This window comes from Mus musculus, chromosome 11 (genome assembly GCF_000001635.26).
Source record: "Mus musculus strain C57BL/6J chromosome 11, GRCm38.p6 C57BL/6J".
NCBI classification, from domain to species: Eukaryota; Metazoa; Chordata; class Mammalia; order Rodentia; family Muridae; genus Mus; species Mus musculus.
In genome coordinates, this window is record NC_000077.6 from 46,967,787 (window position 1) to 46,993,527 (window position 25,741).

The 25,741-nt window shown below is 39.2% G+C and overlaps 1 protein-coding gene across 3 annotated transcripts in view; it reads right to left on the minus strand.

The window, feature by feature from the left end:
* Window positions 1-3,290: 3,290 nt before the first annotated feature.
* Sgcd (sarcoglycan, delta (dystrophin-associated glycoprotein)) overlaps window positions 3,291-25,741 on the minus strand; it is a 1,018,375-nt gene continuing 995,924 nt past the window's right edge. For 2 of the 3 annotated variants that reach the window (XM_006533307.4, XM_006533306.4), the window contains 2 exons: window positions 13,025-13,148; window positions 3,291-11,650 (listed from right to left, as the gene is read on the minus strand). In XM_006533307.4, coding sequence (XP_006533370.1) covers window positions 11,477-11,650; window positions 13,025-13,148 — 298 coding nt within the window. In that variant the 3' untranslated portion in view covers window positions 3,291-11,476. The remainder of the gene's footprint in view (window positions 11,651-13,024; window positions 13,149-25,741) is intronic. The other variant, NM_011891.5, reaches the window with a different exon arrangement.

The window sequence follows — 25,741 nt, forward strand, 5'->3', positions numbered from 1 at the left end:
TTCTTAGCATATGGTACATTCCATTTTTCCCACACAAAAATTTATGTATGTTGGGATGGTTGTTCATTTTACTTAGCATATTTTGTGTTTATACAGCAAAGCATGCCAGACTTGGTGGAATTTTCTACATGAGAAGTGCAGGAAAAGCAAGCATTGGCTTGGTGAATCTTTAGAGTCCTTTATCTCCCTGAGGTTTTCTATTTTTTTAAAAAGATTTATTTATTTATTTATTTATTTATTTATTTATTTATTTATTTATCTGAGTACACTGCAGCTGTCTTCAGACACACATTAGAAGAGTGCATTGGATCCCATTACAGATAGTTGTGAGCCATTATGTGGTTGCTGGGAATTGAACTCAGGACCTCTGGCAGAGCAGTCAGTGCTCTTAACCCCTGAGTCATCTCTCTAGCCCAAGTTTTCTATTTTTTAAAATAAAGAAATAATGTAGATTCTAATTTTAAACATGTATTTGTAAAGTTTCTTTTTATGCTTTAAAGATTTACCGGCAGTATTGTCTCTTTCAAACTTCTCTTTTTGATTTATCTTTTAGTCATAGAGTTTTGAATCCCTCCTCTTAGCTTTGCTGTTCACTCCTGTTTGTGTGTTGATGGATTTGGAATCTTAGGGTGGATGCTTTTTGTCCTTTCCCCTCTGAAAACTCAAAACCCTTTTATATATTGGAAGACTTTCCACCATATGTAATTTGGAGTGTTTTTTTAAATTTTTATTTTTGAAACAGCACCTCACCATGTAGCACAGGCTGGCCTGGAATTTGGAGATTCACCTGCTTCTGTCTCCTGGGTCCTGGGTCTATAAACATCTGTACTACCTCATTCAACAATGTGTGGTACTTAAAAAAAAAAGTACCAGTCCTTAAATAGGCTGGTTTCTTTCTCAAATCACAGATTCACTAACAGAATGCTGTTCACTTTAAATTCCAGGCATCTTGTTAACTTAAAATACATGACCTATTACTTTTTCTGTTTGGAGGGAGTAGAAAAAAAAAGTTTAGCTTTTTCATTCTGATGCTCTTTTCTTTCTTTTATGTGCTCATGGACAGGCAAAGAAAAGTTACTCTTTGCTGTCATGTAGAGGTGTGTGTATACTGCACACATATGGGTGGCATGGGTGCCTGTGTGCATATGTATGCATATGTTTATGTATATGTGTGTCTGGGTTTTATGCTTTGTAACTTCGTAGAAGCTACAACATAGTGATAATAGTTTCCTCCCACAATTATGTTCTTTTAAAAAAATTTCTCCTTGTTATTTTTCATGGTTTTATACTTCAGTTTGTTCTTCATTGTAGTTGCTCCATACTGTCAATGGGGTGGAGCATATAGCTAAAACTGGATCTCTTCTCAAATGACATTAAAATATATATAGTCTACTTGCTTTTAATACTGATTTTACTGGTGATTAATTTCCATACCATGTTCTAAAATACAACTCTTTACATGGCCTCCCAGTAGAGTAAGACTGATTAGTTAGAGTCATAACATGCGCCTTTGGTTAATGACTGCTATCTGAAACTTTGTTACTTCCAAATTGCTTGTCTCCTACTCAAATGGACTCTAATTTGAAAGATTATCATATTTTAAATTATAATGAGTTATCTTGAATTAAAAGTAATATAATTGTGCCTAATTGTTTGTGCCAAGGCGACTACAAAGCTCATTTGTTGCCCTTCCATTGAAGAGTAATGAGGGTATTGGGGGCAGTAAATTGATCCTCAATTCTGGCTAATTGTTTAGTATTGTTGAGAGTCATTAAAACTTGGCAAACAAAAATTAAAATTATCTTGCCATTGGATTGAACTCAAATGACAATTCCTGGGTGTTGCTCACAACTTCTTGTGAAATGTGTTTAATTTTTTTACTCTCTATACAAAGTCCCTGCTTCAACTCCTTTATTTTGGCTCTGAGGATCAAGGAGGATGTACCATTACAGAATCTTACATGATGGGATCAAGATAGAAAGAAATATAGCAGTGTTAATTTATATGTATTTGCTACTTTGAAAAATCCCCTTCCTTGAAGAAAAGAAACACAGCTTTGTTTCTTTAAATCTTGTATCTGCATACACTGTCCTTTTGCATCAACAATGAGCCTAGGAGTTTGATTTATCAGAATTTGCCTGAATTTCTTCCTCTTGAGTGTTTCTTTATCTTTTAAAGCTAAGATTAAACTTTTTTCCCCAGCATATCTTTAAACTGGTAGCTTAATTCTCTTTTATGTAGATTGCTTTAAAACAACTGCATTTTTAGATATAGACTGTACCTTACTTTGGAATGACACTTTTACTATAGGCTTTTGCTTTGAGAATTCTGTTGCAGGGACAGAATTGGTAATCAGCAGGTAAATTTAATGAGAAGCAGCCTTTGATGACAATACATTGAAAGTGGGCAGTGCTTTGTCATGTACGGGACACACAAATTATGTGTTACATATTCTAGTTGAGGAAATTATCTATTTACTTTATAATACAGTTGTGATGATTGATTACTTGATTGATGTGCTCAAGTGTTTTAACTTCACTAAGGTTTCAGATAGGTAAGAACATAGTACAATGTCTTATTATGAGGTGAAGGAAGGTAATGGTAGAATTCAGTGTTAATGATGAGGATCATAAAGAAATTACACACGAGATTGGGAAGCTTGGTATCCTGATGTGGGTGGTGCAAGACAGGAAGTGTTCTAGGTAGATGGAATAAATGGTATGCATAGTGACTTGTCACTATGGAAGCAGAAGATACTAAAGATGAAGGACTGAGTACGATGAGGTCAAGGGGAGCCTGTCTTCTAGACCACTTGTTCTCACTGTGCTCTGTTCAGGGGTATGTTGAACTATTTTTTGGAAAAAGATGAAAATGTACTAGATTAGGATTGAGTACCTGACTCCAAGGTGGCTTGTCCACAGTCTGATAAGGGATGCTGATTGAATGGGGGTTCTCTGTAGGAAATGTTCAGATTAACTTCTTCACGGACTTGGATAGCATAGTGGTGAGTTCCTTCTGTAAAAGCCCACATGGGTACCTCAGAGAGTCATTAGGAATAGCTTTTCCCTTGACCTATTCCAAATCACATGACTCTCAAACTGCAGGCCATGCTTATCTTAAATGTACCTCTCTTTCCATAAAGTAGTCCATGTGAGTCTCTTCCAAAGAGCCAAAATGTTTCGGCCAACATGTTAGACCATTGGTCAGACAGATGTGGAAGAGAAATTAATGTGGAATTTTCTTAGCCGTCAGAAAGGAGCTTCCTAAAGAAGTGGACAAGGGTACTTTCCTTCTTACCAATCATTATTTTTTATTAATATATTTTACAAGACTGCAGTTGAAATAATATTAAATACAAATTTGTTTTTATACAGAAAGTGTAATAAAGTTAAAATAGTTCCTTGTAATTCATAGCATTATTGCAATGCTTACAAAAGTTTTGCATAGAGTGTGCAAGGATTGATGTTATTTAAACAAAACTAAAACACTCTTCTCATCTCACACCCAAACCCAGAGAAAACAAAACGAAACAAAATAAAATAAAACCTAAAATAACACAAAGTAAATACTCCATTGCTTTATTCATCCAGATGTGGTTCCTTTTTCAAAGTTCATAATCACAGAACAATTGAACTTTTATGACCACATTTTTTTTTTTGTTGTTGTTAAGAGTCCCAGAGTGTCTTCTCCAAAGGGTATCCATCATGAGGGATGTCCTACCTCCTATCTAAAGTATGACCACATCAGGTATGCTTTTGTGGGCAAAATGTTGACTAAGAGAGATAAGAAAATCTATCCCACCTCTTCATGAAAATATTGGATGGAAATTGCTTTTGTGTTACTCCATTATAAATATGCCATCGGTTCCTATTTGTTATAGTCTCCAATCTCTTTCAGGGTTCTGTTAGGTTGGTTACATGAGACCCATTAAAGGTACACATACATGTTTTGCCATTTGGAAACTGACACCAGTAGATGGGAAATCCATGACTGACCCAACCATTCCTAAGGTTTTATGAGCAGTGGAAGCAAATAAGCTCTAGCCTTGGGAATAAGTTTGAGAGTATCCAGACCCTCCACTGTCCCGAGAAGGATGCAATTGGCCTTAACTCTTAGCATCTCGGATCTGGGAGGGGCAAGCCAACAGCAAGGCTTTTTACAAGGACATGGTAGTATGTAATTTATCTAGACAGACTTTGGCTGAGTTAAAATTTCAAAACAAGATCTTGTCTATTAACTCCTATGGACCAACCTCCAATTCTGTGTTCAGAAGACGCCAATGTTCCAAAGCTACCCAGTTACAATGAGCTGCAGATGTACTCACTTTTTACTTTCCAGTTGGGATGCCTATAGTTTCAAGGCTGAAGAATGCTAATGTAAAAGAGGTGCTTTGGCTAAGGTGTAGAATGCCTTTCATTTCCAGCTCATGAGAATTGGTGCTGATAGCCAAAAAGTGATAAGAATTCTGCACCTGGGGAGGGATATGGCCCTTTAGTGGTAGTTGACAAGGGGTGAGGATTAAGCCATTATAGAGACAGAGTAGTTTGCTTTGCTCCATAAGGTATTGGATGTTAATGATTGAGTCTTAGGTAGTTCTCAGTGATAGAGATAGAGACCTGATTTATTTGATGATTTTATTTCACTAGAAGTAAAAGGAGAGTCTAATAGTGTCAAATAGCTCACATAAAATAAGACATTTGATTTTTTTTGGAGGGAGGTATGTGAGAAGGAATATATATATATATATATATATATATATACATATATATATATATATATATATATATATATGGAGCACAGCATACATCCATATAGATACATTACTGAATATTTAAATTTTCTCCTACATATGAGGCTCTTCTAATCATAAGGACCAGGAGTCTGACTTAACAAGAATCACAACCAGAACAACAAAAAATGTTGCTCTAGATTCTGTTATTAAGTTATTCTATATTTCCACTCCACATATCTGCACTTTACTATTGTATGCAACCTTGATAAGTAATTGTAGAATATGGAGATGCAAAAATTCTGTAGCCTCATTCGTTCAAGAAGGTCTAGTTTAAAGCCTAGGAAAGCACTGCCCACCAACTTGAAAACTAAATTGAAATGTTGGTGACTCCTCAGAAGTGAGGCTCATACTCTGGCTTGGTCATTTTATAGATGAATTAGAATGTGTTTCTTAGCTTCTTGAAGTCCCAGTGTTTCCATATCTGTGAACTCACCTTGTAGTGAGTTCAACTCCAATGTACTGAACTCACTGGATGTATAATAAAGCATTTAGCACAGCACCTAGTGCACAGTTCAATGACTATTAGTATACAATTCTGATAATGATTGGAACATAGAGTCTATTTCTTTCCATATTTTAGGGTAGGCTGTGGATCCAAGGAAACCTGTTGTTTTATGCATGAGTTTTGAAGACATGACTTGTGGTGACATTTTATAGCTTCTCTCCTGTTCTAAAAAGAAATAGTCCATGATCCTGAAGGTCCCACAGTCTCACAAGTCATGTTAACAGGAACACTAAGCACCAATGTCTTCCCTATTGGCCAATGTCATTTCCTAGTCCTTAGACAATCTGCTGTTTTACCACTCAACTTAATGAATAGTTTAGTTTGAAGTCTCTTATTTTATGAAATTTAAGATATCTTCTGCTTCCTGCGTCAAAGAAAGTAAAAATGGACTTTGAAGACACTCTGGGTATGCAGGGCAGTTTTTTTTTTTTTTGTTGTTGTTGTTTTTAAATCTTAAACATATGTTTCCTTTCCTTCCCTTCCTTTTCTCGGTAAGGGCAGCTTTAAATTTGTTATGTTTAGTGAGGAAGCAAAAGCCACACACTTTGCACTGAGGATGGTGACCCACTGAGTAAGGCTTTTGGCTGAGGACTCTGATGTCCTAGGAGGACAAGTGGGTTGGAACTTTAAAACTGCTTCTTGCCTACAGCAACTGTTGCTTTGGTCTATTCCAACTGTAACCTCAAAGCATGTCCTGATGCTTCCTGTTGCTGGTCTTGAGGAGCAGCAGTTGGCACTGCTGTTGCCATATACTTCCAACTCTTTATGGAAGTGTCTGATGGCATCATCAATCCTGTGTTGTGACTTAACCCTCCCTACTGCATCAAAGGCTCATGACATTCTATCTTCCTCAAAAGAAGATACTGATTTCTTACTCTGCCCATTTCTACAAAAGCAAGACTGGGCGTTGGGGTGGGGGTGGCACCAAATAACCTGTGTGAGCATGGACATTACCAAGGGATTTTCTTTTATACTTGTACTCTAACTATACTCAGAAAGAGGACGTCCCACGAGAAATTATTTTCCCTTTGCCATTCAGACCTGCCTTGACAAATTTCAAGGACTCCATTATGAAGAAAGCTTTTAAGACTCTTATGAATCACATTGCTTTAGAGAGTGCTAATGCCTATGGTGTATTGTGCTGGCTGGAGCAGCAGGCTGGTGGCTGCTTTATCACTTATCAGTGGTTTGGCTTTGTGAATGAGAAATTCAGAGGCAACTGTATAATTTTAAATTCCGATTACCACAGAGGAAGAGATGCATCTAACATCCCAATGCAGTAAGTTTCAACTATTTTAATGGAAAAATGGAACCAGGGAAGCCTTCCTCCAAGGAAAAAATGATGAAAGACTGCAAGAGAGACATTTTATCTTTGAGATGAAAGACCTGTTTTCTAAGGTTGTTTCTTTCATTAGAACTGTCCTCTCACCTGCCTGCTACGGGTGTGCCATGCCAATGTATCATTCAAAGAGCTGATTATCATCTTGTCTTTGTATCTAAGACTACCTAAAGTGTGTGGTGTAGGGAGAGAGATCTGGTCTTGTTTACAACTTACATAAATAAGATTTTTTTTTTCATTTCATTGATCCTTAAAAAAAGATCGGGTGCTTAAAATGGATCAAGTCAACACTTTGGCCCAAGCATTATGCTACCTTTTGTTTATAATAAATAAAGCCAGGATACTCTCATTGCTCTGCCAACCTGATAGTTCCAATGTTTTCATATGGAAGGCAGAGGGTTTTCCTGTCATGATGTAGATTAAGGACCAAAAATGGTGGACATTCTCATTGAAACACATTCTGCCTCTCCAAGGTGAATACTCACATTCTCTAAGATTCATTTATCATGATGCTCAGTTAGCATATTAAGTACAAAGCTACTATCAGCAAAAGGGCCAGATTTACAGTAGGAATCTGTCTTACTGCACAGAAGCAGAGAGACGTATGTGCATATGAAACATGTCCCCCCTCCCCTTTTGGATTCCCTCTACCTCAAGGAACAAAGAAAAGACCCAAATTCCTAAGAGCAAAAGTAAACTGCCATTCATCTGGTCACTCCTACAAGTGGCTCCATGGAAAGGATCTCAGTGGTTACTTATTCCTACATACACAAAGGTGTCCTTGCTTCTCATCCTTCCCATTAGTCAGCGGTCTAATGTGGGGCTGTAGGGACACTGGCTCTACAGGAGGTATAGGCAACAGGGGTCATATAAGGTCAAAACTATTCTCTGGAGGACTAGGTGTGGAAGTCTCCCTGGCACATGGGAAGATGCAGTCTTCTTGGGTGCAGATAGACTCAAGAATTTTTAGGGAAGAGACTGTGAATCAAGATCACTTTTCTTTGCTCACTTCTGGTCAAACATTGGTCACCTGAAAAACACCTGTCAAAGCTCCTCTGGAAAGAGTGAGCAATGAGGACACATCTTGCTTGTTCAGGAGCTTCTTTTCACCCCACTTCCTCAGTTACCCCAAGTCCTCTGATCTGCCTTCTCTTTTAGTCACGTCCTTCTTCAAACACTCAGTCAAGTTCCATATTCCCAAGCTCCCAGGGAAACACAGGCTACTCCCTGTTCCTGAGAAATCCACCTTCTGTTCCATTACGTATAACATATCCCACAAGTGACCTGTAGCTCAGGGGTCAGCAAATGCTTTTTTATCAAGGGCTATATAATCATAATGGTTTTCTGGCCATGCAGTCAACTGTGGGGGTGGGGTATAGAGTGGCATATAAATGTTGCTGGCCGTGGAATCAGGCTTAGTCTCCAATTCATAGTTTATTGACCCTTTCAATAGCATCAACCTTCAAGCAATCTTTGGTCTATGGGTTGTAGATGTGCAACAACATTTATCTAGAGAGAGAATAACCCAAAGGAAGCTAAATACCAATTCAAGTCTGTGAGTGCTGTCCCTTAGTCACTTAACCACTATGGAGTCACGCATCAAGTTTCTATCTAGACAACTGCCACCATGGAGCATTTCAAAACATCTGCTGTCTTGAAGTCGTCCCTCCAAATGGAACACTCATGATTTTCAGAATGGCAATGCCAAGAAGAAGTAAGTGATAAATATATCTGGAGATCCCACTTTGATTTGTAAAATAGTTTCTGAAGAATAGTAGTATCCCAGTAGAATACCAGAAGTTCCAGGAGGCTGAAGGTTTGTTTGAATCATGCTATTCTACCAGCTGCTTAATAGACCTGGAAGTGTGTTTGTCTAAAAGATACTATATATAAAGACCAAAAAGATTCATTTTCTTTTCCTAAAAAGTAGGGGTTAGCAGACATCAATATATATGCTGGTCCCCTCCTCTCCCAACCCCACTCCACGAATTCTGGTGAAAGTTTCTTTAGTGACTAAGGACAAATGTTATTGTTGGAGCATTGGGTGGGCAGGTGCAAGAAGTTCATTGGCTAACTAAGGATGCATTTTACCAGTTTCTAGTCTGAACTGAAATACATAATCTTACTCATGCCAGAGATCCTGTTTACTCCCTGATGGATTGTGGTCCTTTAACATAATTGAAAGTCAGAATTAACCACCATTTTGTATCATGTATTCCTCCAGAGATGTTTGATTTATATCCCCAATTGATATTATTTTTATTGTGTGTTTGTGTGTGAATCAAGTTAGTGCTTGATTTGCTTGCTTGCTCTAGGGTTCAATGTTGCATTTGTGACCACATCAGTTTTTAATTGTCAAAAAATTCATGAGGAATATGACTTTTATGTCACAACTGGTAAATAAAATCAGAAGAGGTTCAGGGAACTCTGTTATTTCTTCTCATCTATAGATGATAGGTGTGAGATGCAAAGGTAGTTTGTCTGTTCAAACAAAAGAAAACACCCCTTCCACCTGCCTCAAATAACCCTGTCTTCTTTATGAACTCAAGGGACTTCAGAGTTATTGTTTATTTGAATTATGTAATAGCTAAGAAGGGCTTTTTGTGACTTGAAATGAATCCTGTGTGTGTGATACATGTAGGTCCTGGCATAAAGGGCCTACAAGATACTGGTAACACAAGCATCTAGTAACCCGAGGCCTCTCACAGGATCCCCTTTTAGAGCTCCATACTTCAAATGAAACAATTTTAAGGATCTTGCTCTAAGATTGACCGTCCAGTGCCTCTGCACAAGATATGCAGTGAGGGTGAGGGGAGCCAGGCCTGGCCTAGAAGCCAGAAGTCCAAGTCATGAGTCAGGATAGGAAAGTCCCTTCATTGTGACAATAAGCAACTGAGGAGTACACCCCATGTGTACAAACCTCAGACTGATGCTTGTATGTCATATCGAAAATAGCAAACTTCTTTGTTGTCTCTTATAACAAACCATTCATCTTGTGAAGTAAGAAAAATTAGAACCTTGTGGCAAACAAAACCAAAACCAAATGCCATTCAGGCCTACTGATACATCTTCATTCAAGATTTTAGGGTCACTGCTTGTCTACTGGCTTCAAGGATGTTCTAAGCCAGTTACACCTACATTCTGGGCTCTTCAGATCCCAAATGTGGGAACTGGTTTGTCTAGCAGTTTCTGGTATCCAGTCATGACTAAACAACTTCCCTCCAACCACCCAAAATAAACTACAGGTAACAAGATAAATAGGATGTGCTTCTCCTTGCTGAGTGCATTGGCTTAAGGCATAGGCACATTTCCCCCTCTTTGAACAGAGATGGTATAATCCCCTGTCCCAGCACAAGAGCTGGCCAGGGTGACCCTGGGGCATGGTAATGAAGGTGAGGTGGTAAGAGGTAGCTGATGGCGGGAATTAGAAAGCTATTTTCACACATGGGGAGTGGGTGCTGCTGAGCCCAGGGAACACAGTGATTCTGATGCAGACACATGACCCTGTTTATATTAACTTGCCATTAGCAATTCTGGAAGCATGTAGAGTCTTAGGTTTGTGACTCCTAGGGAAAAACACAACAGTGAGTTCAGGAATATGAATAGCCCAGCACTGGCAAAATATACAAGAGCAAAGCAAGAGAGATTGTGCAAGCCCTTGAAAATATGACCTGTCTGTGAATGGCCCACTCATCTCAAGAAACTTGTGAGAATTAGCTAGCTTCCCTATGGTTTTCTTGGTTAGATTTTTATCTTAAAATGATGTAAAAGAGTGATCTCCTGGGATCTAGAGCTCACTCTTTGGGATTTGGATTGATTTAATGATTTTGAGTCCATCTGTTGGATAAAGTCAGGAAGGAGAATCTAAAAGCTTGTGAGACTATTTTCCCTTAGATGTTTCGCTCATCATCTTTACTTGTAAGGCCATTGAGTGGTTTCTAGCCTAGAGAGGAGGAACCAGTCTCCTCTTCTATGCTGAAAGCTCTTACTTCTACTTCAACGCTCTTACTCATTGACTGTTGGAGAATACGCGAGTTTAAAGGAAGTCGAATAATAGAAGTTAGGTGAGTGGCTTAAGTTATTTCAGAATGCAGTACTACCTATCCCTATTCATTTAGTCACATAACTCCTAGAATGTTGGTCTACAAAAGGAGGGTGGCCATTTTAAGTTCTTATGGCTAATTTCTATGGTTTTACTTCATCCTTATGTCGAAGAGAATGTGACCAGCTTGAGTGAAGCTAAGAAAGGGAAACCAAATGTCCATGTTTTTAACATAGTCTCACTATGTAGCCCAGACTGGCCTCCATCACCACAACCTCCTTGGTGTTAGAATTACAGATGGGTCTATGTTTTCTTTTTGACCAGTATATCAGCACTTGAGAGTGACCTGAAGATTCCCGCCATCACTGCCTCTAATGACTCTACAAGAGAAGCTTGGTGGTTTACTGAACACATAGATGGATATTTTGTGGGTTCTCAATCCACTGTATGATTTAAAATTGCCTGGGAAATGCTGGGCCTGAATGAGTGCTTATATTCTGTCATGTGGATGATGGGAATGGGGCAGAAAGATGACAGTGGATGATGTCACAGGGTCACCCATGGTTCCTTTTGTACTGAAACCTCATTTTATACAGAGGATATATATATATATTTATTTATATATATTTATATATATTTATATTCACTCACACAACCCACTCATACACACTCACATACACATACACACAAAAGGGCTTTGATAGGCTTTCTGTGTTCTAGTAAAAATAGCTGGCAGCCAGTGTTTCAAGCCAAAAAGGGCCTTTATGCTGCCGGCAATTGTCCACTATGGATAGTCTTTCAAAGGCAGACACTTGTGTTTATCTGACAGGTAGAACCAGTTCCTGCCTGGGACAGGAATAACCTCCCATTGGCGCAGACGCAGACCTCGAAGACCTTCTGCCTCGTTCCTGTGGGTGTGTAGGATCCACGAGGCAGTCTAGGTAGTTTGATTTTCGCAGCATCTAACTTAATCTAGAGAGAATGAATAGGAAAGAAAGAGTCAGGCAGAGGCTGCTATCCAAGTTCCTGACACTCAGCAAGCTGACTATTCCACTAAATTTAAGCCTCGAAGGTGCCTACTGTGTGCTGAACCATGTTGACAGTGGAGATAAGACAGCCTTTATCCTCACACAAGCCTATATTCCAGCAATATTAGATAGCAGCATTTTTCAAAAGTGTGATATACCAACTAAGAGAGTGTCATAGAGTCCAAAAATCGAGAAATGACACATTAGTTTTCATTACTTCAGGACACTGCATGTCTATGACCAGTATGAAGCTTTCAGAAGACAGTAGAATATATAGTATTATCCATGACTTAAAAGGTTAGTGACCCTTCCTCTTGCTTTCTTTTTCTAATGGTGGCACTGATATTCAACAGAATACACTTCCAGAAATGCCACATATATATGATAAGCTGTGGTGAAAGTTGTCATTAGGTTTTGGTGATATCTGCCTCCTCCACAGGTCACGTCTGAGTGGCTGGGAGCTGCCTAGATGAGGCGGCTTCAGGTTTTATGAGTGTGGCTGGCAGTTCGTGGCTATTTGAAGAGGCAGTTGTTATGATGGAAGGCCCCATCGGACAAATTCTTTTAAAACAAAACAAAACAAAACAAGTATCTACCAAACATTTTTTTTTTTTAAATATTCACTGAGTGGCTATAATGATTCAGGGTGAACCAGATGCCTGCTAATTAGGTAGTTGGCAGGCAAGACAGAATAACATTTTATTTTAAAAAGTCAGGTTGTCACTTTCTTTTCATTCTTAAATAAAAACAGGTAACCTTGAGTCTCTTCATCATCTGCAGCCAAATCAGACTCCTGCCTCTAGGAGAACTTAGCTTAACTTATCTATGAAACGACAAGTGACATTTGTGTTCAATGACCCAGTTGTGTTGGGGTGAAGAATGTCAACATGTTATTCTTTGGCCATCTGCTTGGACCCTGTTAGTTTCTGGCTCATTCTGACTTGGGGTAGCTCAAAGAAAACCCAAGAACACTACATAATATAATTTCATGTGTATTATTCATTTCAGCCACATGGGTATGACATACAACTTAATTATGTGGGTGAACTAAATCTTATTTTAGGGCTATGGGGAAGAGAGAATTTGGAAATCGTGTTCATTTTCAGTCACATAATGTTGCACTTGTGATACATACACAGTATTATCCAAGTATTTCATAAATAACTAATCATAACATTTATATATTATGGATTTTAATTTATAATCATGATGTTCAACCCTCTCATGGGTTGATATTAATCTCAGTGCTAACCAGCCTAAGGGAAATGTGGGCCTTTGGACCAGTGGACTCCCAATTTCTGTCCTTCCTACTCCTTACCTCTCCATCCTTGGACTCCAGTCTCAGCTCACTTCTGCAGATGGCTTCCATATTGCCAGCTTCTGCATTTATTTCTACTCCTTTTGGGGCTTCCATCACTAGAGATCGGGTTGGGGACTCCAACCTGAAATACAAGCCACAGATTAAAGATCCTCTTCCCTGCTTAGGAATTTTAAGAAGCTGAAGTTCGGGGCAGTGAAGCAGTCACAGTACTTCATCAAATTTATCTAGATTTGCTTTACAGACATACATGTCTGTATCAGAGTGTAACAGTTCTAGGCTTTAGTTTCTCCACGTTTTACCAAGGTTGTGAGGGAGGTATTCTTGGATCATGGCCTCATGTTATACTGAATTGATGATTTTATTTTCTTACTAGTAAAATTTATCAAATTCTTACCTGTATCTCTCCTCCCTTGTGATTACTGTTATTCTTTTTATTTTTTTAAATTAAGAGAATTCTAGCACCCAGCTTTCTAGACTGTTTCCTCTGTGTCCTACTATCTGGATCTTTTGAAGTCACACAATCAGACCAAAGTTAAGGAAACAAACATAGGCTGGAGAGATGGCTTAGTAGTTAAGAATGCTTGCTCCTGGGCCTCAGAGCTAAACAAAGAATTCTCACCTGAGGAATACCAAATGGCTGAGAAGCACCTGAAAAAATGTTCAGCATCCTTAATCATCAGGGAAATGCAAATCAAAACAACCCTGAGATTCCACCTCACACCAGTCAGAATGGCTAAGATCATAAATTCAGGTGACAGCAGATGCTGGCGAGGATGTGGAGAAAGAGGAACACTCCTCCATTGTTGGTGGGATTGCAGGCTTGTACAACCACTCTGGAAATCAGTCTGGTGGTTCCTCAGAAAATTGGACATAGTACTACCGGAATATCCCACAATACCTCTCCTGGGCATATATCCAGAAGATGTTCCAACTGGTAAGAAGGTCACATGCTCCACTATGTTCATAGCAGCCTTATTTATAATAGCCAGAAGCTGGAAAGAACCCAGATGCCCCTCAACAGAGGAATGGATACAGAAAATGTGGTACATTTACACAACGGAGTACTACTCAGCTATTGAAAAGAATGAAATTCCTAGGCAAATGGATGGACCTGGAGGAAAACATCCTGAGTGAGGTAACCCAATCACAAAAGAACTCACATGATATGTACTCACTGATAAGTGGATATTAGCCCAGAAACTTAGAATACCCAAGATACAAGACACAATTTGCAAAAACACATGAAACTCAAGAAGAACAAAGACCAAAGTGTGGATACTTTGCCCCTTCTTAAAATTAGGAACAAAACATCCAGGGTAGGAGTTACAGAGACAAAGTTAGGAGTTGAGACAAAAGGATGGACCATCTAGAGACTGCCATACCCTGGGATCCATCCCATAATCAGCCTCCAAATGCTGACACCATTCTATACACTAGCAAGATTTTGCTGAAAGGACCCTGATATAGCTGTTTCTTTTGAGGCTATGCAGGGGCCTGGCAAACACAGAAGTGGATGCTCACAGTCAGCTATAGGACGGAACACAGGGGCCCCAATGGAGGAGCTAGAGAAAGTACCCAAGGACCTAAAGGGGTCTGCAACCCTATAGGTGGAACAACAATATGAACTAACTAGTACCCCCGGAGCTCGTGTCTCTAGCTGCATATGTATCAGAAGATGGCCTAGTCGGCCATTGGGAAGAGAGGCCCCTTGGTCTTGCAAACTTTATATGCCTCAGTATGGGGGAACGCCAGGTCCAAGAAGTGGGAGTGGGTGGGCAGGGGAGTGTGTGTGGGTGTCTGGGGGACTTTTGGGATAGCATTCGAAATGTAAATGAAGAAAATACCTAATTAAAAAATAAATAAATAAAAAAAAGAATGCTTGCTGCTTTTGTAGGACTGAAGACCATGTCTCAGAACTCCAGTGCCGGGCATCTTTAATGCATTCGATTCTCCTCCATAATCTGCACACACATGCACATACTTCCCTACCTGCTACCCTATGCACATATAGTTATGAATAAAAATTATATCATTTAAAGTAAGGAAATAGACCTAAGAGTCAGACGGTCTTATAATGAAGCCATGAGATATTCCCTTTATTATGCAGGCTAACATTATGGTTTAATTTGAAATCACTGTGTTTAAGAGATCTATAAATCAAAACTGCCTCTAACCTGTAAGCCCTACTTGATCAAGGACCGATAACTTCCTAGAATGTTGGTGTCTGTTGTTCATATAAGATAACAAGCTGTATGTCTTCACTTCTGTAAACAAGCTTGGTTGCCCTAACTGCATAGGATGTGTGCTTGATCACATGTAGGCAGGAAGTACGCCAGGATGTGTGCTTGCCTCTGATTGCACGAGGGCAGAAGTACAAAGCCTTGTGAGTTTTTCTTTTATAATCCCTTACTTATATAATTTGGTACCACAGTGTGAACATGAATGAGTCTTAGGAATGCACCTGGTCCTGTATCCATGGTCCTTTCCAGCATTTAATAAAACCTCTTATTTCTTAAAATTTATTCATGGTTAGTTTCTGACCATGTGAATTTCTAATTGACTGGTCAATTTCTGAATGCTTTCAGACCCATGACAGGCCATTCTTTCTTTTTTTCACTCTCTAAACTCTCTCAAAGCCTCAGTTTTTTTATCTATAAAATTCAAGTCAGGCCTGGCGCATTAGAAATGTGACTTGGTCTAAAATAGTATGAATGTGAATGGAATATTATTTACCTGAAATTCTTGGGAACCAAATGTGTTTCAGATTTTGGAAGTTTCTAGAGCTAAGTAGACCTTACTGGAACATTCCTCATCTGAAAAACCCAAATGCTTCAAATTATGGCATCTTAGTGACACTCTAAAATTTTTTTGGGAGTTTGGAGCATATTGAGTCTTTTTAATTAGGGACAGTGACCCTGTTCTGGTGTTGGTATTGATATTATACCAACAAAAATGGATTCTTGAGCCTAACCTTGTGATGTAGATTTAGAACAGACCAAGGGTTGCCTGGGTCTAGGAAGGGAACTAGTTGGGACATGAGGAACTCTGATATCTATCTTGATTGTGGTGCACTACTTATTACATATCTCTATGAATTTTGAAAATACAGAAAAAGTGAGTCAATTTCACTGACTGTAAGAAAAACCAGCCTTGCTCTATGCTAATTATCATAGCAAAAGAGGAGATGCTATACCTTTAAGAGGTTTTGTTTGATTTTACTTTAATGAGGAAAAGCTCAGCTAGCCCCATGAATATTACAGATGTGGACAGTGTGGTCTGATAGGGATTCATGAAGATCCTCTCACAGAGAGAACAGCTCAGCTAAGGAGTGGGAGCCAGCAGTGGCTCTAGAACTGCCTTTCTCCTTCAGGTCAGTCTCTCTACTTAACTTTTCCAACTTTCTTATATTTGGAATGTGTTGAAAATCAGCATCATCTTTTTGCCTACTGATGGCTACCTATTCCATTTCACTACTCCATCCATGGGCAGGGCACCCCTTTAGTGCTTCAGGAAAATGGTCACAAGGGCACATTGGCTAATGAGTTAGTACCACTGAGCAACCCCATCATGTTAAGACAGGTACCAGGATGGCTCCTCTACCCTCCCTGTTCTCAATTGCTTCTGGGAAGCAGCCTTGTCCTTGAAGGTTTTCTACCAGAGCTACAAGAGGAACAACAGGCCCACCATACTTCCATAGAAAATGCCTTCCTTTCTACTTATTTAGTTCATTTCTTCTTTACTGGTCTCACTCCTCTGTGTATGGCAACAATCCCTCCAACCCATAGTCTCTTCAAAAGACCTATACTAAGGTTGCCCAAGTCAGGTGAGTTTCTGCCCATTATTATGTCTTACTTCACTTGCATAAGGCTTTTCTAATGGCCTGAGAATAATAACAGTGTAATGTGGATGCAGTTCTGCTACCAAACTTAGACTTTCATCTGACCCATAAGCTTGTCCCAGGCTGCTGATCTCTCCCTTCTGAGACAGGCAGATAGTTTGGGACTATCTCTTTTTTTCTGTTTTTCCTATACAGTCTGACTGACTTAGGCAGACATTTCTTTCCCACAGAGGTTTCAAAAAGAAAGCGTCAATATTCTAAGGAGCTATATCTGTCCACAAAGTCCAGTAAGGTGAAGGAAACACTTGAGACAAATGATTCCAGAAGGTAAGGTAGTCTGGGTTGGTGAGGAGCAAGTTGACAAAAGAGAGGAAGTGTGTTAGGAAGCAGAGTCAATGTATGGAATAAGAGGAAGCAGAGATAGAAAAAAGAATGAAGAAAAAAAAAAAGATAGCCCAAGATCTTTAGCTTGGGAATAGTGCAAGACAATAATGTCACAGATGAGCTGGGCAGGAGTCGGTGTTAAAATAGTGCCAAGGCATGATGTAGGAAGAAAAGGGTTCATATTGATGGAAGCAAAGATGCAACCAAACTCCAGGTAACCTGCCCCAGTGAGCCAGACTGCACAGCCAAAGAAGATAAAGTGAGGAAATGGTTCCAAGCTCTCTGCCGGTTGGTCTCAGAAGTGAGAGGAGATTAGCAATCTTGGACAAACTCATGGGTCAGATGAAAGTCAAAGCTTAGTAGTCCTGCATGGACGTTACTTCCTCTCATGCTAGTAGAGAAATGTTATTCACATCGCACTGATGAGGGCATGCTCATGGAGGAGTGCGAGAAGCTAGCCCCACACATGGCCACATCATGCAGATGTCACATTCTGTCAGGAGTCATACAGTATTTCTCACATTTAAGTAGTTTACATTAGTGACACCAAACTCCGTATATGTTGATTATCCTCATACCTACCATTCACAATAAGTGAATCTATGAAGTGTTGGCGGTATGGTGAAAAGGACCTCGACAAAGAGAATATGAGCAGGGCTTAGAGAACTTATTAGATATAATATAGTCATTTTAGGCATCAGAATTTACATCATTCTTTTTTTTAAATACCATTTTCATTTTGTATTGAGTTTTTTTTTTCTTTTTTTTTTTATTACGTACTTTCCTCAATTACATTTCCAATGCTATCCCAAAAGTCCCCCACAATCTCCCCCCCTCCCTTACCCACCCATTCCTATTTTTTGGCCCTGGCGTTCCCCTGTACTGGGGCATATAAAGTTTGCCTGTCCAATGGGCATCTCTTTCCAGTGATGGCCGACTAGGCCATCTTTTGATACATATGCAGCTAGAGACAAGAGCTCCGGGGCACTGGTTAGTTCATAATGTTGTTGCACCTACAGGGTTGCAGATCTCTTTAGCTCCTTGGATACTTTCTCTAGCTCCTCCACTGGGGGCCCTGTGCTCCATCCAATAGCTGACTGTGAGCATCTACTTATGTGTTTGCTAGGCCCCGGCCTAGTCTCACAAGAGACAGCTATATCACGGTGCTTGCAACAAACGCTTGCTAGTTTATGCAATGGTGTCATCGTTTGGAGGCTAATTATGGGATGGATCCCTGGATATGGCAGTCTCTAGATGGTCCATCCTTTTGTCTCAGCTCCAAACTTTGTCTCTGTAACTCCTTCCATGGGTGATTGTTTCCAATTCTAAGAAGGGGCAAAGTGTCCACACTTTGGTCTTCTTTCTTCTTCAGTTTCATGTGTTTTGCAAATTGTACCTTATATCTCGCTATACTAAGTTTCTGGGCTAATACCCACTTATCAGTGAGTACATATCATTTGAGTTCCTTTGTGATTGTGTTACCTCACTCAGGATGATGCCCTCCAGGTCCATCCATTTGCCCAGGAATTTCACAAATTCATTCTTTTTAATAGCTGAGTAATACTCCATTGTGTAAATGTACCACATTTTTTTGTATCCATTCCTCTGTTGAGGGGCATCTGGGTTCTTTCCAGCTTCTGGCTATTATAAATAAGGCTGCTATGAACATAGTGGAGCATGTGTTCTTACCCGTTGGGACATCTTCTGGATATATGCCCAGGAGAGGTATTGCTGGATCCTCTGGTAGTACTATGTCTAATTTTCTGAGGAACTGCCAGACTGATTTCCAGAGTGGTTATACAAGCTTGCAATCCCACCAACAATGGAGGAGTGTTCCTCTTTCTCCACATCCTCGCCAGCATCTGCTGTCATCTGAATTTTTGATCTTAGCCATTCTGACTGGTGTGAGATGGAATTTCAGGGTTGTTTTGATTTGCATTTCTCTGATGATTAAGGATGTTGAACATTTTTTCAGGTGCTTCTCAGCCTTTCGGTATTCCTCGGGTGAGGATTCTTTGTTTAGCTCTGAGCCCCATCTTTGAAGGGGGTTATTTGATTTTCTGGAGTCCACCCTCTTGAGTTCTTTATATATATTGGATATTAGTCCCCTATCTGACTTAAGATAGGTAAAGATCCTTTCCCAATCTGTTGGTGGCCTTTTTGTCTTATTGACGGTGTCTTTTGCCTTGCAGAAGCTTTGCAGTTTCATGAGGTCCCATTTGTCAATCCTTGATCTTACAGCACAAGCCATTGCTGTTCTATTCAGGAATTTTTCCCCTGTGCCCATATTTTCGAGGCTTTCCCCCACTTTCTCCTCTATAAGTTTCAGTGTCTCTGGTTTTATGTGAAGTTCCTTGATCCACTTAGATTTGACCTTAGTACAAGGAGATAGGAATGGATCGAGAATTTACATCATTCTTATCTATTAGTTAAGGCCTCCTGGTTCACCAGAAAGGCTCTGAGGCAGACGAGTAAACTTGAAGCTGAATGCTAGCCCTATAGCCACACCCTGGGAAGTAAGTACCAGGATGCTAAGAAAGGGAGCTGCTGTGAAAATGTCCTACTGTAAAAGATGATGTGACAATCAGGTGGGTGTGAGCATCTCTTGGGAGTAGAAGCAAGAAGGTACTCTACTGCCTGCTTCATGGCCTTTCCAGATGGCCTTTGTTATTCAGTTTAATCTCTTGTTTGACTTTGGCTGAGAAAAATCTCCTATAAAAGCCCTTGTGAACCATAAAGAGAGTAACACCCTTAAAGTGATATCCATCCATTTCTGCCCACAGATCAAAGACTAGAACATATCTGCTTATGTGGCATAAAAATGAAATGGTGTGGAAATGTTGAGGACTCTGTTGGCCCTTGGAAGTGAATAGTGCTACTGAAAAAAAAAAAAAACTTCCAAGAAGGAAACATAAGAAAGACAAGAATGGCCAGAAGGAGAGTCTAAGGGGCAGAGCCAAGTCCTAAGAGGAATAATTTTCAATGTGCATCTGTGGAAGTGCAGTGGCTGGCTACGCTTAGTAACTGGTATTGGCATAGAACCAACATATATATATATATCTATATAGTGACTCTCTCTCTCTCTCTCTCTCTCTCTCTCTCTCTCTCTCTATATATATATATATATATATATATATTCACCATATCTGTGACCTCATTTCTTTTTAAACTACATATAGCATGATACATGTTTTAGAATTCTTTTCAGGTTGATTTTAATAAGCACCCCCTCCTTTTTGTATATTTTCACTGCACATAGAAGCTTAAGTTTTATCTGTTTTTTTCTACTTTAATGGCTTTGCATTGTAGCTCTGTTGTCCCTTGAACTGTAGCACCAGAGGTTGTTTTAAGATTCAAAGTGTTAATTTTGCCCCCATCAGTTCTATCTATTTAATATTGAATTACAGTCCCTGAATTCCTCCCTGCCTTTTTATTTCAAATAAGCTAGAATAACTCACTGGTTGTTCTAACTTCTAACATGTATCATTTCTTAAATCCTTACTTTTCTAAAGTATATGCATTGTTATGCATGTTAATAGCATTCCCAAAGAATATTTATAATGTATCTGTGACTTTTTAAAAATTGCAGTGTGATCACTCTTGGGGCCTCTGAGCTTTTTCAAAAGCTATTCTTATTTCTAACTTTCTAAAAATATGAGATCTCCCAGAATGGATTTCTAGATATGCCTTCTATATGTTTTCATTATTGATTCTGAACTTTTGAACATTGTCTTTGAACTGACAATCCTAGAATAGAAGCTGTTTTCTGCATGAAATCAATTCTGTAAAAGTTGAAACTGCTTTCTTTTGGGTCTGTTAATGTCAATTTTTTAAAACCTTCCATGACCCTGTGTATTTCAGGTGTTGGCACCCTATTTTTTATGTTACATTAACTGTCTAGGTTCTGCTTGGGTTTATTTGTTTGTTTGCTTATTATTTTTAGACCCTTGTTTGTGCTATTTGCTTAATTTTTTTTTTTTTTTTGAGTTAGGGTCTCACTATGTAGCTCTGGCTGGCCTGGAACTTACAATATAGAACAGGCCTATCTCAAATTCACAGAAATCCATCTGCCACCACACCACCCTGATTTCTTTTAATTTTAAAAGAGGTATGTTATAAGATACTTAGTAACTTTCAGTTGTTTATCTTTCTTGTTAATGTATCAATATGTAACAAGTATTTTGATAACCCTTTTGTCTCCCCCACTATGCATTAAAAATTCATGCATCCATTGCTATAGTTGTTCTGATATTTTCTTGGTGGAGATTTATACTTTCAAATTTGAGCCATGATATGTGCCTTATATTTCAGATGTGTGCCTTATGTAATTGATTCCTTTTTATTTCATACGGCCTTTATTTGTATGTGTGTATGGTAGGTATGTGGGGGTGCACACACTAGTATGTACTCATGAAGAGGCCAGAGGTTGATGTCAGGTGTCATTATCATTCTCTACTTTATATGTGGGGAGAGGGTATCTTGCAAAACTTAGAGCTTGCTTGTTTGACTAGACAAGCTATCAAGTCCCTCGGAGCTTCCTATCTCTATCTTTCAGCCTCACAATTAGAGGTGTACACCTCCTTGCTCATCTTTTTCTCTGGGTGGAGGGGAACCAGACGCAGGTCCTCATATTTGTTCAATAAGCACTTTATTCACAGAGCCATTTCCTCAGCCTTCAGATTACTTTCAGTTGAAGCAAATGCCACATGGAGTAGAATACACAGATCTTAATTATGTGCTTTAATATATTTTTAAATCTCATGAAATCACCACCCTCTCCAACATCATCAGCATCCATGTGCTCTGGCAGTCCACACGATTCCCTCTGAAGGCAATGCTCCCGTTATTTCATCACTGAACATTAGTCTTGCTTGTTTTCAAACCTCATCTAACAAACATCACCATTTTTAAACTTCTCTGACTTTTGAGATATTCACTTTTGTTCCATGTGGTTGCGTTCATCAGTCTTTCATTCTTCCTGTTGCTCTGTAATTGTTGACTGCTTGAATGGACCATGATTTGTCTATCTACTCCGTTTATTAGACATCTGGTTGTTTTAAGTCTGTAGAAACTACTATGAACATTTTAATGCAAGTATTTTTGAGAAGTTTTCCTTTCCTTTGAATAAGTAGATATACATCACTAGATTCTAAAACAGGTGTCTTTAATAAGCCTGATAATGTAGAATCAAAGGCTGTCCCTACTGATCCTTACTGCTTGGTACTCATACCTCTAAGTAATTTCTTCCCTTCAATATAGGAGTCTATACAAATAGGATATGGTAACAGTGATGGTCTATCTCTTATCCAATTAGGATGTTAAGAAGACTGGAGTTACATTCTATTCCCACTTCCTCATGTATGACATGTCATACCATCTGTGATATGGATGGCTTCTTATGGAGGACCAAATAAGACCAATGGATACCCTCTGCTCCAGACCAATAGTCTGCATGACATAGAATTTTCCCTGTGGCCATAGTGTGCTTGGAACTGTTTTCCTCTGGTCAAACATTTGATGAGATGACAGCCATTGCCAACAGCTCAACTGAAGCCTCTTGTAAGATCTGAAGTAGAAATGGATGCTCACAGTCATGTATAGGATGGAACACAGGGCCCCCAATGTAGGAACTAGAGAAAGTACCCAAGGAGCTGAAGGGGTCTGCAACCATATAGGTGGAACAACAATATGAACTAACCAGTACCCACAAAGCTTGTGTCTCTAGCTGCATATGTAGCAGAAGATGGCCTAGTCGGCCATCATTGCAAAGAGAGGCCTTGTGGTCTTGCAAACTTTATATGCCCCAATACAGGGGAACACCAGGGCCAAGAAGTGGAAGTGGGTGGGTAGGGGAGCATGGTGGGGGAAGTGTGTAGGGAACTTTCAGGATAGTATTTGAAGTGTAAGTAAAGAAAAATATCTAAAAAAGAAAAAAAAGATCTGAAGTAGAGGCTTTGGCTGAGCTGCACCTCTACTGAGACTCAGAGAAGCTGAGATTATACATTGTACATTACAAATGTAAATTTTGGGGGTGATCAGATCCTCTCTATTACAGATAGTTGTGCAACACAATAGTCATTCTGAGTTTCCTTTTATGACAGTATAGTGGTATCTTCTGCACAGGTTGAGATATCTTAGTTGTGATACATGCTTCTTGCACAACTCTAATGACTACGAAGTTAACTCCTGGAAGCCTACCTTAAGAGGAAAGAACTAAAACCCAAGGAAGTTCTCCTGCAATTTCCCCAGAGGCACCATAGCATGTGGATGCCAGCGCTCATACAATAATAATGAGTGACATTTTATGAATGGTACTTACTATCTTATGATTTTCAGTTCTCATGCCTGTGTGGTAAAGCTCTTTACTGACTGAGCCATTTTCCCAGCCCCTATATATGGATTTACCTTTACTTTCTCTAACTGAATGTTTGTATACTATAAATTTAGGATTTAGTGTCTATCCTCACTGGACAGCATTTGGCAGGTATGTGTTTGTAAATTATTTTTGCTTTATTTCCAATCACATCTTCTCTCTCTCATTTAGACTGGACATTATCTTTCTGGCATGTCTATTATTCTGACTCTGCTTTCTGAATAATTCTCCAATATATTTTCATATTGACTTATCTTTACCCATTTCTCCTCATATCCACTGGGGTTTTTCTGTGTGAGGTTATTTTTTTATTCATAGATATTTTGTTTGGTTCATGTTCTAATTTATTAGCCACTTTAAATATTCCTTTACTTTATATCATTTAGTTTCATTTTTTTATGCATGGCAGGAATACCTGTTTTATTTTCTGCTTACTCCCATAACTGAAGTCTCCATGACAGTGAAGCTCTATGCTTGCTTTCTTGTTCATGGGCCTTGTTTCTGTGTCTCTTGTCCTCTTTAACTATGGGTTTATATTTCTTGGGTCTTTATCTGAAGAAATTATTTGAGACATGCATTTATGATAATTTCATGTAGAGTAGATGATCACAATTAGTACCCTTGGCTTGAGCCCACAGAGAGCTAATTTCTTTGCTTGAGATTTTAGGCTTATCTGGAGACTCTGAACTCATGCTACAAACTAGTTCAAGGGCTGAATTAAAGTGATGTCATGGGCATGTTCAAGACAGGTGACACCTGTTTTAGGATTTTGGGTTAAAGGATCAAGGGTGGTGAGGAGATGAATGAGTTCAATTCAACCTTTCCACCGTGGGTTGGGTATTTCGGGGTATCAGTTTTGTTTTGGTCATTATGTTTTCTCACTGCAATAGAATGTAAACTAGGAAACCCTCTATCAAATGTTAAAACACTACAGGTTTCACTGGTGTTCTTTCTTCTTAGATACATCCCTTCAGTTGGCTTGAGACATGTATTGGTCCCATGATAGGTTAAGCCAAGACTATGAAGATGCATTTCATACAGCTGAGCAAAAGCTGTTAAGCTGCCCTCGGTCCTCAGAGTCCCTGGGTCCCCATTTTTCTTTGGTTCTTGAACTAATCAGTTTATATACTACCACAATGCTTTGCCTGAATTCCAGGTTTCTGACCTTCTAAAAGAAGTGATAATTGGCATCGTATGCTGCAGTCACATCATGTTTAAGGTGGCATTATTGTTTTATACTTAGAGATACAGCAACTTTTTGTAAATGCTGTCTAACCTAAGAGTTGCCCATGCACTAGAAAGCTCCTTAGTAGATCATTGGTTAGGGATCAAGTAGAGCCTCTAAAATCAGGACTGCACATATGTATATTGTAGGAATTTAACTATTCATGGTAGAGTTAATTCAATAGTCTATGCAAAGTTAAACCGGATGACAGAGCCTGAGATCAGCAGAACAAAACAAAGTCTCTTACTTCCTAAGCCTCTGCTTCAACAGAGGAAAAAAATAGTGCCTTTCATTATGCATGTACCCAAGAGGTGCCCAAGACATAGAGAAGCTGAAGGAGGGTTCTAAGGGAGTCAGGGGAGTCTGGAATGGAGTCTCATGTTAACAAAGTGAGCCAGGAGGTGGTCTCTAACTGTACCTGATACTACACTCCAACTCTTCAGGGGAGATGGTGATGATCACTTGTCTAATATCATCAGCCAGACTAATTCAGGAAAAGAATGATAGGAATTGCAATTACAGCTTAAAAAGCTGAAACATAAGTCTAGCCAGCCATGCCACTCCTGTTGTAAATGCCTGTATTTGTACTGAGCACACGATATTCCACAGAAGTATTTCCAACCTGCATGACAGAAATTCGAGCAATGTAAGAAGCATGTGAGAACAGTAGGAAGAAACAGGGATTTCCTAATTATATCGGTTTAGCTTGTAAATCAAGAGTTACTCTGAAACATCAGACTTAACAAAATATTTTATTTTAAGTGTGTGTGTGTGTGCTCCAAATGCATCATATTCCTTTTGGGCCACAGTACTTGTGAGATGCCAGACTTTAGGGCTAGCGATTGAATTCAGGGCCTCTGGAAGAGCACTTTAAGCTTTTAACTGCTCAGTCAT